This window comes from Loxodonta africana, chromosome 5, assembly GCF_030014295.1.
Source record: "Loxodonta africana isolate mLoxAfr1 chromosome 5, mLoxAfr1.hap2, whole genome shotgun sequence".
Taxonomy (NCBI): Eukaryota; Metazoa; Chordata; class Mammalia; order Proboscidea; family Elephantidae; genus Loxodonta; species Loxodonta africana.
The window spans coordinates 23331062-23344545 of NC_087346.1; the positions used below are offsets into that span (position 1 = coordinate 23331062).

At 39.5% G+C, this 13484-nt stretch overlaps 1 protein-coding gene across 3 annotated transcripts in view; it reads left to right on the top strand.

The window, feature by feature from the left end:
• TRPC3 (transient receptor potential cation channel subfamily C member 3) overlaps positions 1–13484 on the top strand; it is an 87245-nt gene that overhangs the window by 52847 nt on the left and 20914 nt on the right. Inside the window, exons 7-10 of one of the 3 annotated variants that reach the window (XM_010590530.3) lie at positions 3030–3294; positions 7339–7534; positions 8700–8909; positions 12255–12338. In XM_010590530.3, the coding sequence (XP_010588832.2) occupies positions 3030–3294; positions 7339–7534; positions 8700–8909; positions 12255–12338 (755 nt within the window). Of the gene's footprint in view, positions 1–3029; positions 3295–7338; positions 7535–8699; positions 9071–12254; positions 12339–13484 lie in introns of those variants that run through there. The other 2 variants (XM_064285393.1, XM_023548632.2) reach the window with 2 other exon arrangements.

The window sequence follows — 13484 nt, forward strand, 5'->3', positions numbered from 1 at the left end:
GCAATGGGTTTTAACCTTTACGGAAGCAGACTGCCACTTCTTTCGCCTGTGGTGCAGGCTGGTGGGTTCAAACTGCCAATCTTTCAGTTAGCAGCTGAGTGCCTAACCACAGTGTTACCATGGCTCCTTGAACTTTTCATAGAGGTGTCTTTATAGAAGTCATCTATTAGAAAAAATAAGTCTTCAAAAATCATGTAGGGTTGCCTGCTTTGTAACCGCATATCTAAACAAACAAATGAACCAACATCTTTTATCGCTTCACTCGTTTAGGGTAACCAGAGCTGACCATAGATAAAATTGTAAAGTCTGAAATTAGCACCTTTGCTTTTTCTACTTTTTCTGCATTCGTAGCTTTAGCAGTATATTTTCAGATAGATAAACACATTGTATTTCAGGCAGGGGGAGGTGGTTGTGGTGGTGGCTGAGAATCACACCAGTCCTACCCAGATAATAGTATTGTGATTTGGGGATAAGAAAGATTTCAAACAAATGGTATTGTTCCTCTCTGCCCTCAGGAAGGGTACTCTTCCCCGTGAAGAAGTTCCTGTTAAAGTTTTTAGAACTCCTACTGCTTAAAGTTTGGTCTAGAAGAGTTGTTTCTCATATTTCCAGGATGCGAATCCTCCTTTCCCAAGCCTTCCTGAACATTCCTATTTCTTAATCCAGACCTGGCTGTCATGGATTGGATTGTGTGCCCCCAAAATGTATGTCAGTTTAGCTAGGCCATGATCCCCAGTATTGTGTGGTTGTCCTCCATTTTGTGGTCTGATGTATATATCCCATGTGTTGTAAATCCTCTATGATGTTAATGAGGCAGAATTAGAGGCAGTTATATTAATGAGGCAGGACTCAATTTACAGGATTAGGTTGTATCTTGAGTCAATCTCTTTTGAGATATAAAAGAGAGAAGCAAGCAGAGAGGAAAGGGACCTCATACTACCAAAAAAGAGCTGGGAGCAGAGTGTGTCCTTTGAACTCGGGGTCCCTGCACTGAGAAGCTCCTAGACCAGGAGAAGATTCATGACAAGGATCTTCCCCAAGAACAGGCAAGAAAGAAAGCCTTCCCCTGGAGTTGGTGCCCTGAATTTGGACTTCTAGCCCCTTAGATTGTGAGAGAAAAAATTTCTGTTTGTGAAAGCCATCCGCTTGTGGTATTTCTGTTACAGCAGCACTAGATAACTAGGACACCAGCTTTCAAAGTCCTAGATGCGTAGCCCGTGTTTCCTAATATATTTCACCTTATCTCAATTAGTGTTTAATGAGTTTTCCTAGGTGATTCTGCTCTATGTAGGATCCTATAATGCATCGATATATCACTTATATTATTTCCATTACTGACCACTGGTATCTGTGTGTTATTAGAACTTCTATTTCTTAATAGAGTTAATACTATACAGCATTTTAATTTATGTGCATGTTCATCAATTTGCATATGGCAAGGATTTTAACTAAATGCATGAAATAAATTATTTCACATTTTCATTGCAAATTGATTGATTATCCTATACTCAAGAGAAATTGTGCTATTTCACCATAAGTAGTACACACTAATATTGTAATAAAATATAAACAAACACTGTTAATTTCCCAGCTATACCCAATCACTGCTACTTAATCTGTACCATCTGTGATAATTTCCAAGTAGCATGAATAGTTTGATGGAAAATTAAGTCAATAGCAATTTTAGTAATCACCTTAGCAATAGCTTCTTCAACTTCTTCATTTTACAGATCAATAATTTTAGAATAATTATATTAGCCCATATATTTTGGAATGCCCTGACTTTCATTACACAGGTTTTCTTTCTTTGCTCTGTTGCTTGTTAATTTTCTGAAAGTCAGCATAATGATATCTGTTTTATGACATACGATTTTTACTGGTTGTTCTTGTGTGCCCTTGTGTTGATTCCGACTCATAATGGCCCCATGTGACAGAGTAGAACTGTCCCATAGGGTTTTCTAGGCTGTTATGTTTACAGGATCAGATGCCAGGTCTTTTCTCCTGTGGAGGGGCCGGTGGGTTTGAACAGCTGACCTTTTGGTTAGCAGGCAAACACTTAATCACTGGGCCACGCCGGCTTCTTGACCTTGAGATTGGTGGGTGAGAAATGTTATGGACCCTAATATGAGACTACTAGATTCTTGAACCATGACAAAATAGAAACCATAAAAGATAGAACATAAGGAATCATGTGTGCGTATGTTGAGAAGATTCCTCTGGCCATGTTCCAAAGAGTTTTTAAGGCAGCTCTGTGGAAGGGGAAAAAAACAAGACAAAACTGTTTGCTGTTGAGTTGTTTCTGACTAATGGTGATCCCATGTGTAGAGCTGTGCTCCATAGGGTTCTCATAGGTTTAGTGGCTGAGCGCTTAACTGTTCGTGCCACCCAGGTCTGGAAAAGAGGAAAGGAGCATCCTTTTCTTTGATGTGGCTGGTGTTATTTGCTTTGGAAGGTACAAAGGTAGTGTGTTGTCAAGCAGTGTCTGTGGCTCCCCACGTCATGCTGACAGCTTCATACTTCAGTCACGCTGTCAAAAGAAGCACCACTGTGATTGGATGGCATTCTCATGCCTCACAGTACGACATTTTACTTGTATAAACTGTTAGATGAACGAATTTCCCCACAAAATAGGGGGAGAAAGTTTCACACCAGCTGTGCTTGTAGGATGACAAGATAGCCAGTCAATACACCTGGTAACTTCGGGAAAAATCGGTCACATCACCTGCTTGGTCATCGTGGACACAGCCTGTTCCTAAAGAAAAGTTTTAACCTCTTTCTTCATCCTGTGCATTTTTTCCTCTTTCTGCTCGATGCAAAGTCAACTTCGTATCTTTACGATACTGTTTCCACCATTGAAAGTTACGTAGAAGTCACATGATTCTAGATAGACAGTTACTTAAATCGACAGTAGTTTCAACTGAGGCAATAACCACCTACCTACAATATAGAGCCTATTTAAGGTATTAGTTTGCATACCTAGCAATGACTAGAAAGCTCCATTTTTAATCTCTTTCTCTGTTTTTTTCTAGCCAGAGATAAATGGCTCCCTTCGGATCCTCAGATCATATCTGAAGGCCTCTATGCCATAGCTGTCGTGCTCAGCTTCTCTCGGATCGCGTACATCCTCCCTGCAAATGAGAGCTTTGGCCCCTTACAGATCTCTCTTGGAAGGACTGTAAAAGACATATTCAAGTTCATGGTCCTCTTTATTATGGTCTTTCTTGCCTTTATGATTGGCATGTTTATACTTTATTCTTACTACCTTGGGGCTAAAGTAAATGCTGCATTTACCACGTAAGTAAACCCTATTAAAAGGTATGATGAAGAGATATTCTCACAAGTCTAGAGGAAGCAAACATTTCAATTATTTTTAATAAATAAAGATGACTTTATAAGCAAAAAAAAAAATCCCTTAAAAACAGTTAGTGCTTGGGGATGCTTGCATGGCCTCTGAGGGCTTATTCTCTGAGCTTGGTGAACATGTGACTGCAGAACAGACGAGAATTTGGAAAAATCCTAGACAAACCTGGCTGTTTTAGGAGAATCAGGTAACAGATGTCTAGTACTGGATGTCTCTTGCATTATGTATAATATTAAATTTAGTTTCATCATTTTATAGCCGGTCCTACTATTAAAAATAAAAGTATCAGCTTTTATTTTAATGAATTCATTAATCAGCACAGGGAGTTGGGTAAGAGGAAATGAGAGCTAAATGTTCTACAGCCCACTATAAAGGTGATAGGAGTCCCTGGATGGTACAAATGGTAAATGTGCTTGCTGCTGACCAAAAGGCTGACAGTTCAAGTCCACCAGATGTGCCTTGGAAGAAGGGCCTGGCGATCTACGTCCGAAAGATCAGCCATTAAAAATTTTATGGAGCAAAGTTCTACTCTGACACACACGGGGTCGCCGTGAGTTGGAGTCGACTCAAGGGCAGCTGGTCACTGGTCAAAAGGGTGATACTGCTTCCTTCCTTTGGTCATGCTGGTTTCTGCTTTCAGAATTTAGTACTTACTTTCTCCATGAAGTCTTCCTGGTTAAGCTTCCTCAGTGGCTGTCTCTTTTAGTTCCCTCAGCGTGTGGACATCCATATTTCTCCCCCACTGGTATTTGTTGTCTGGGAGGCAGAGTTCTCCCTCTGTGTTGTAACCATTTGAGGTGGAAAGAGCACAAGCCTTCTCTGCCTGCCCTTTGTACCCTTTAGCAATGAGCTGAAAGCAAAATAGGCATTCATTAAGTTCTCTGTAGACTAGTGTATCAAGCCCCCCAGACATCTAAATTGTTTTGAACTAAATTTTTTTTATAGTTAATATAGAGCAGATTGTATAGACAGAAGAGAATTAAAACTCACTTTATTGTAATGAAGGAAACCCTGGTGGCATAGTGGTTAAGTGCTGTGGCTGCTAACCAAAAGGTCAGCAGCTCGAATCCACGAGACGCTCTTTGGAAACCCTGTGGGGTAGTTCTACTCTGTCCTGAAGGGTCGCTCTGAGTCAAAATTGACTTGATGGCAATGGGTTTGGGTTTTTTTTTTAATTGTAATGAAGGAAAAAGCTGTTTGAATCCTGTGGGGGCAACGACATAGGTATCCCCAAACAGTTCCACCCCTGCCTCCTTCCTCCTTTTAACTCTGTGGTAACTCATTTTATACATTCCATTTTCTTCACCGTTTTCTTTGGGGAGGTGGTAACATTATGTAGTAGAAACAACATAGGCTTAAAAATCAAGCTAACTTGGATTTGAATGCAAGCTCTGCTGTTTTCTAACTATGGCCTTTGGTTTCTCAGTATCAGTCTCCTTATTTGCAAAATGAGCACCAAAAACCAAAAAAATAAATAAACCAAATCCGTTGCTGTGGAGTTGATTCCAACTCATAGCGATCCTATAGACTGTTTAAATGGAAGGCAGTGGTAGTTCCTTGCAGGAGACCAGGTTCCGTTCCTGGCCAGTGCACCTCAGCACAGCCACCACCTGCCTGTCAGTGCCTGTTGCTATGATGCTGAACAAGTTTTAGCAGGACTTCCAGACTAAGACTAGGAAGAAAGGCCCAGTGATCCACTTCTGAAAGTCAGCAAATGAAAACCCTGTGGATCATAATGGTCCCATCCTGGACAGGGTCGCCATGAGTTGGGACCCCACTCGATGACGACTCACAACAACAAGAAGAAGGTTTAAATAATGCATTAGATGAAATAGCTGTGAAAGTTAAGGTATTTTATATAAAGGTATCATAAGGTAATTTATATAAAGCTCCTTGCCCACAATAGGTGTTCAGGAACTGCCAGCGTGCTTTTTCTTTTCTTTTTTACCCCTCTCCTTGGAAACCCTGGTGGTGCAGTGGTTAAGAGCTATGGCTGCTAACCAAAAGGTCAGCAATTTGAATCCACCTGGTGCTCCTTGGAAACTCTACGGGGCATTTAGTTCTGCTCTGTCCTATAGGGTCACTATGGGTCGCAATCAACTCTATGGCAACGAGTTTTGTTTTGTTTTTTCTCTGACATACACTGGATCTAGATTTGAAGAAAAGTCAGCTGTGGGATGGTTTGCAAAGGAGCGATGGAAGGGGAGAATATTTGATACTCTTGAATTCATGACAGGAACAAAAAGGTTGTAGATTTTCCTAGCCTTCTTTTAGCTGTATGCTTCTACATGACATAATCAAATGTTTTTCTAATAGAGAGTAACTCTATGAGGGATAGTTACTGTTCTATTCACCCCTCTATCTTCAGGGTCTAGCACAATTTCTAGAACATAAAACCCAATGCCGTCGAGTCGATTCCGACTCACAGCGACCCTATAGGCCAGAGTAGAACTGCCCCACAGAGTTTCCCAGGAGCGCCTGGCGGATTTAGCTGCTTAATCAGTATTTGTTTAATTAATTAATTAAAAAACAAGTACTAAAACCTACTGATCTATAGGATTGATTGTTGTTTAGAACCTGTTTTAACAGATTTTTTAAAAGGTACTGTTTCCCCCATAAATATTCCTCTGGATAAAAGACTTCCTTTAAAACCCTTCTTTGTAATAGAATTTTGCATATGGGCTTGTTTAGTTTAAGGATTATTTATTCAGCTCACACATCCATGATTACAACTTGGTTTTATGACAAAATCTGCCAAATGGGGATTGGCAAAGCTCGTTTAAGGAATAAAAGTGAGTAATTAGTCTGGTCAGAGCCTAAGTGCTAATTACTGTGATAGAAGGACCAGGAGGTAGATTATATAAATTAAGGGAAAGAACAGGAATATTTCATTCTGCTTCCTCCTTTTCATTTCCTCTTCATATTTTCATTTTTATTTCTAAGTAGGCGCTATATGCTTGTGGCAAAAATGTCAAATACAGAGGTGTCTAGAGTGAAAAGCCTGCTCCTTCCCCACCTCTGGTCTCCAGTCTCAATTCTCCCTAGCTCCCAGAGACAATGGTTTCTTTTGGATACTTTCAAAGATATTTTTTGCATAAGCGAAAATAATGTTTATTGTCGTCGTGTGCCCAGGAGTCAATTCTGACTCATAGCGACCCTATAGGACACAGTAGACCTGCTCGATAGGGTTTCGTGGGCTGTAATCCTTATGGGAGCAGATCACCAGATCTTTTCTCCCTCGAAGCCACTAGGTAGGTTCGAACCACTGACCTTTCAGTTAGCAGCCAAGCGCTTAGCCATTGTACCACCAGGGCTCCTTACGTGTATTTGTATATCCCTCTTTTTTATTTAAAGGATAGAATAGTCTGCACCTACTATACCTTATTTTTTTCACTTAATAATCTCTGTTGGACATCATTTCGTGTAAGCACGTGAAGACAGGTGTGTTTGATTTTTGTTCTCAATAGTTGCATCGCATTCCCTTGCAGGCACGTACTCAAATGTATTTATTGGGTCCCCTTTTGTTGGATATTTAGGTTGTGTTTATTCTTTCCTATTGCAAATAATGGCTGCCAGGGATACGTTTGCACATACTTTTTTTGTATGGGTATTTAATTTTAATCCTAACAACGTAACAGTCCTACTCCAGAAAACCTGATTTAAATTTCTAAACCATCTATCAGAGCAAAACCCAAACTTTCCACTTTACAGGAGGAGACAAATGGGGTACTGCCGAGTTCAGGGGATTTGCAATTGATGACAAATTATGGAAAAGCACTGGCACCATTTAAATATTACTTCCTGAAAACTTGAGATAATTTTTATTAAATATTGTAACAGAATAATTTTACTCATGGAGTTTACTGTGATGGAATTTTACATGTGTACAATATTCAGACCCTAACTTGTATTTACTTTTGACTTTTTAATATTGAAAACTGTTCATTTACTTACTATGTACCTTATTCTTTCAACAGTGTAGAAGAAAGTTTCAAGACTTTGTTTTGGTCAATATTTGGGTTGTCTGAAGTGACTTCCGTTGTGCTCAAGTATGATCACAAATTCATAGAGAATATTGGATATGTTCTTTATGGAATATACAATGTAACAATGGTGGTGGTTTTACTCAACATGCTAATTGCTATGATCAATAGCTCATATCAAGAAATTGAGGTAAATCTGTTTCCTATGCATGGTGTCTCTCCTTGCCATCCCATCCCAATATCTGCTTAAATGCTCTTATGGTGAAACTCAAGCTCATATAAACTGAAGAGGCTTATAGCCAAGCAGAGAGAGCCTGGGCCTTTTCCACCTGGATAGATAGTATAGATTTTCAAAGTCATCTTCTAGGAGTGCAGCCAGGGTCCCCATGAATTTACTACCACACCTAGAATTTTTCTTGCCTTTGGAAGCAAGATGGAAAATGCTAGTTAGATTTCAGTGGGTACAAACAGACGCTCGTGGAAGCGAAAAATAATAAAAAAAAAAAATGGGCATCATAAAAGTGATACTCAGAATATTATGTAGACCCATAGAAAGTATAGGCAGAAAAATGTATATAAGTCACTTTGGCAACTGGTGTCTTAAATGCTAGCAAGTGGCCATCTAAGATGCATCAATTGGTCTCAACCCACCTGGACCAAAGGAGAATGACGAACACCAAGGACACAAGGTAATTATAAGCCCAAGAGACAGAAAGGGCCACATAAACCAGAGACTACATCAGCCTGAGACCAGAAGAACTAGATGGTACCTGGCTACGACTGATGACTGCCCTCACAGGGAACACAACAGAGAACCCCTGAGGGAGCAGGAGAGCAGTGAGTTGCAGCCCCCAAATTCTTGTAAAAAGACTGGACTTAATGGTCTGAGACTAGAAGCACGCTGGTGGTCATAGTCCCCAGAGCTTCTGTTAGCCCAAGACAGGAACCATTCACAAAGCCAAGTCTTCAGACAGGGATAGGACTGGACAATGGGATAGAAAATGATACTGGTGAAGAATGAGCTTCTTGGATCAAGTAGACACATGAGGCTATGTTGGCATCTCCTGTCTGGAAGGGAGACGAGAGGGCAGAGGGGTCAGAAGCCAGCCAAATGGACATGAAAAGAGAGAGCGGAGGGAAGGAGTGTGCTGTCTCATTAGGCGAAGGGCAATTAGGAGTATATAGCAAGGTGTATATAAATTTTTGTATGAGAGACAAACTTGATATGTAAAATTTCACTTAAAGCACAATTTAAAAAAATGTATATAAGTCTCTTTAGGTTCAATGCAAAACCCTACTGCAATCAGTTACAGTTCAGTTTTTAAAACCAGTTGTTCTTTTCTTTTGCGACCCAGGATGACAGTGACGTAGAATGGAAGTTCGCTCGTTCAAAACTTTGGTTATCCTACTTTGATGATGGAAAAACATTACCTCCACCTTTCAGTCTAGTTCCTAGTCCAAAATCCTTTGTTTATTTCATCATGCGGATCATTAGCTTCTCCAAATGCAGGCGGAGAAGGCTACAGAAGGACATAGAAATGGGAATGAGTAACTCCAAGTCCAGGGTAGGTATTAAAAACTTACCAAGACTTTAAAATAAATGTTTTGTCTCTTTCTCCTCGTCTTTTACTGTTTGTTCAATAACTTCTACGTGTGAACTTAGAAGATGTTGAAAGTCACTGTCCATTTCGTGGTCTTTCATAGACTAATACTTAAGATCCTTGTAATGTTTCAAGAAGTCAGTTTATGGACCGTTTTGGTCATGTAAACTATCAGTTTAAAAACAAACAAACAACATAAAAACTTCTTTAACTTGTTAAAAGTAAACAGAAAAGTTATTGTTAGAATACAGTGTGGTTTTATGTGTTCCATGCTTCCTAACCGTTACTCTAAAGTTAGTTTCCATCTCAAATTTTCCTCTTAGTGTACGTATTGTTCAACACCATTGTATTCTTTCTGTTTGTGGAAACTCTTTATTGGACTAAATAACCTCTTTTCCTTTAATTTCATGAAATTGATACAGGCCTCAGACCATCCTCAAATATTTACCATAAACTTCCCTTTTAATAATAAGCAGAAATGGTTTGTTCTTGAGTTGTCCCAGTTGAGCTATACTTTAAACAAAGAAAAATATTTTCATGATGGCATTTTATTTTCATAAACTTAATTTTAAGACATAGAATTGGAATATGAGACCACAGGATGTAGGCAGAACTGCAAATAATAGGAAGGGAGGCAGATAGAAGCAAATGTGTGGGGTTTAAATATAATTTTGCCCGGGGCGGGGGGGGGGGGCGGAAACACCTAGGTATGGAGACGCAATATGCGGCAAATGATCTGTAGCTGTAATTCCCTAGAAGTCCACAAGATGGCAATATTCTCACCATAAAGTAGACTTTCCTGAACAGAGGTAGATATTTTTGATTAGTTGGAACTGGGAAAGAAGATAATACAATTTATTTCTTGCTTTAGCAATTAGGAGTATATAGCAAGGTGTATATAAAGTTTTATATGAGAGACTGACTTGATATGTAAAATTTCACCATTAAAAAAAATGTATATAAGTCACTTTAGTTTAGGTTCAATGCAAAACCCTAGTGCAATCAGTTAACAGTTCAGTTGTTAAAACCAGTTGTTGTTCTTTTCTTTTGCGACCCAGGATGACAGTGACGTAGAATGGAAGTTTGCTCGATTTGTAATGGCCTGGAATCTTATTCTCTAAGAAAGTGACCTTTTTAACTCTTTTGTGTTTGACCTGGATGTGGGCTCTTCAGGCTACGAGGTTGTAAGGCATTGAATGGTTGTGACATCCTGTGATTTAAATACCTCATATGTACATAGTAAGAAGCGCTGTAATGTTAGGAAAAGAGCTTGGGTGTTAGAACTAGATTTGAATTCTGCCTCTGATTACTTATTAGCAAGTAACACAAATCACTTAACCACTCTGAGCCTTAATTGCCTCATCTGAAAGAGAAAACTCCATAGAGTTCTTGTGAGGGTTATATGACATGTGTCAAGTGCTAGCCTCAACAAATATCAGTGCCCTCCCTCATTCACTGTTTACAAAGTGCTTTGCTGTGCATTTGAACCTCATGCAATGCTGTGAGGTAGGTATTATTATTCTCACTTTATAGGTAAGACAACTGAAGCTATTAAAGTAACTCACTATGTAAGGTCGCACAGGCTGGTCAGTGTGGGTCAGAAACTCACGTTTTGTAACACCAGATGCTTACTCTTCCTGCTGCACCTGGCTGCCTCTGCTGTTCAGCAGCTGCAGCCCTGGCTTGATTTCTGCCGGGTTCCTCACCGCTAGCTGTACCTACAGCTGGTCTTTTAAAGGGGCCAGGCTCTAATTGTCATTCTGGGCAGCTCCTGCTATTGATAAAAAGGACTTTGCTTGGAAGGAGCTTTGTTCCCGGCAATGTGTTAACTGAGACTTTATTATTTACAAAGGAAACCACTCAAGTGTGGGAACTCACTGCTCTAGCATTTCACAGAGCACACCTTGAAGTTTTCTTTCTGTAGGCAACTGGATTTCACCCGCTTCTTTCCTGATACCGTTGTAATATGGAAGGGGGAAATACCAAGAATCAGGTTTAAGAGTGCAGATGGCTTGTGGCTGGTAAGATCCCTGGAAAGGAAAGGCAGCTTGTGCACAGGGACTTGAGGGGAGCGGAAGTGCTGGCCTCAGGGTGCTCCCTCCCGCTTGTATTGCACCATGGACGGGAAAGAATAGCTTTTCTCAGAGTCCTGGAAATGGAAGGAAGGTTGAACACTCACCCCTCTCGGGACTCATGCTCACTGGCTTCTCAGTTACCCCTTATCTCCTTAAAAACTGCCATTTTGTTTAATTTTTAAAATGGTGCATGGAGCTATTTAAATTCCTTTAATCTTATTCCTATTCATAGACACTTTGTAGTAAAAGTTGGGAGAAATTATATTTGTGTGTGTGCGTGGGTGGGGGGGGCTTAAATTTGAGAAGAAAAAGGAACCTCAAGAAATCTTTTCTGCTAACCTAGGCAGCTAGCCTCAGTCAACAGTGAGATACTGACCTCCTGTGGGAAATGGGAGAATTAACTTTGCTAGCCAAGGTTTTTTCCTGGCACAGTGGTAAGAGAACAAGTCAAAAAAGTCCTTTCCTGCCAGTACCACTTCCTCCTTTCCTAGTATCCCAATCTGAATTAAAGGTGGGAAGTCAGATGGTGGGGTGATTACGGATTTTTGGATAGAGGGCCGTGCCTTTGAATCCCAGGTTATAGGTTGCAGCTTGCCCACCAGTAAGAGGCAGGCCCTGCTCATATACGTGAAGAGTAGACAGTAACTGACGGGGTGCTCCTCTTGCCTACTGTTCCTACCCACTCAAAAGTTAAACCTTTAAAAAAAAACAAAGGAAAACCAAACTCTTTAGCCCAGTTCTCCCCCAGTGTTGTAAACCTGGCTCGCTATAAGGCCAAGATTCTTGGGAAGATGTAATATTTTGGCTTGTTTTAAGGCTGAAAAAATATCAGATGGTGTGTCTGTTAAGGCTAGGAGAAGAACTTAGGTTCAGGGTCAGACAGAACCACTTCTGTGGAATATTTTCTTCCAGATACTGTGAATTCATTTTGAAAAAGTGTATAAAGTCTCCAGGAAAAATTACGTTTAGCAGGAACCAACTTTTTAATAAATATAGTTTCAATTAGAAGTTTCATTATAGAACATCTTACCAACATTTTGATAAATGCGAGCACATGTTGCTTACATTTTTACCTTTTGAAATATATTAAATCATTTATAACACTCAACTCCCATAATACGTTCCTCAGAAATGTTGACTCCAGAAATGTTATCAAGGAAAATAAAGTAGATTATATTTTTTAATTCAAAACAAATGTATTCTGATTTACTAGGTTAATTGTATTTTTTCCTAGTTAAACCTCTTCACTCAGTCTAACTCAAGAGTTTTTGAATCACACAGTTTTAACAGCATTCTCAATCAGCCGACACGTTATCAGGTAAGAATTCATTAGATGTTTTCTTTGTCTGTAATTCCATATATGTCTGTGTTTGTGTTGTGTGTGTTGGTGAATAGTGAGTACAACGGTATTCTTCATATGTACTATTAGAACAATCCAGAACAGAGAAAACATTATTTTAATTGGCCAGGACTTTAGAAATCAGAGTCCAAGTCCTTCGTTTTTTGTTTTTTTTTTTTAGTTGAGGAAGAAAAGTACCTTTTGCAATATTGAAACAAAAGTGTTACCACAATTTCCAAAGAACCCTTACGTATACCTTGAGCTGGAGAAAGTAGTAGGAGATATGGTCTGTTAGGACAAATAAGGCTCCCACAGTCGAGGATACGAAAACCTGATACATTTCTCCAGGTTTTCTTTCAGGTGATCCATTTTCCACATGGATTGTTAGGCTATACTGTTTCTTTAGTACTACTTTAAAATAGCTTTTGCATTTGGATATTGCATGGGATATTGAAACACTGGTCTCCAGTTCTTGGAAACCCTGGTGGCGTAGCGGTTAAGAGCTACAGCTGCTGACCAAAAGGTCGGCAGTTGGAATCCACCAGGCGCTCATTGGAAACCATATGAGGTAGTTTTACTCTGTCCTGTAGAGTCGGTATGAGTCGGAATTGACTCGATGGGAATGGGTTTGGTTTTTTTTTTTTTTTTGGAATCTCCAACTCAGAAGAGATGATAGTCTTTTATTTTCTATCTGGTTGATCATTGTGGTTATCAAATGTTTAGATTTCTGATGTATACACGGTCACAAGAAGGAGTATTGAGGAATTTATCATTCCCAATGTTTGTTTTTTTTTTTTAATGTTTTTAATGTGTTAGTGATGTCAATGAATGGGTATTGTCCTCTTCTTCATGTTTCTCAGAAGCAGAAAATTCTGCAAGATTGCTTGGCACACTGAGTGCCAAAGCCTTACTTTTTAATGGTTATATTATATTCCATGGTATGGTTGTATTTAATGTATTTAATCAGACTTCCACTGAGGAAAATAGAAGATGTTGGCAATATTCAGCTATTACAAGCAATGCTGCAGTAAGTAACCTTGTTTACATGACGTCTCAAGCACGTGCAAATATGTAGAATTGTCTGATTAAAGTATATGTGCGCTTTCAATTTTTTTAGCTATCACC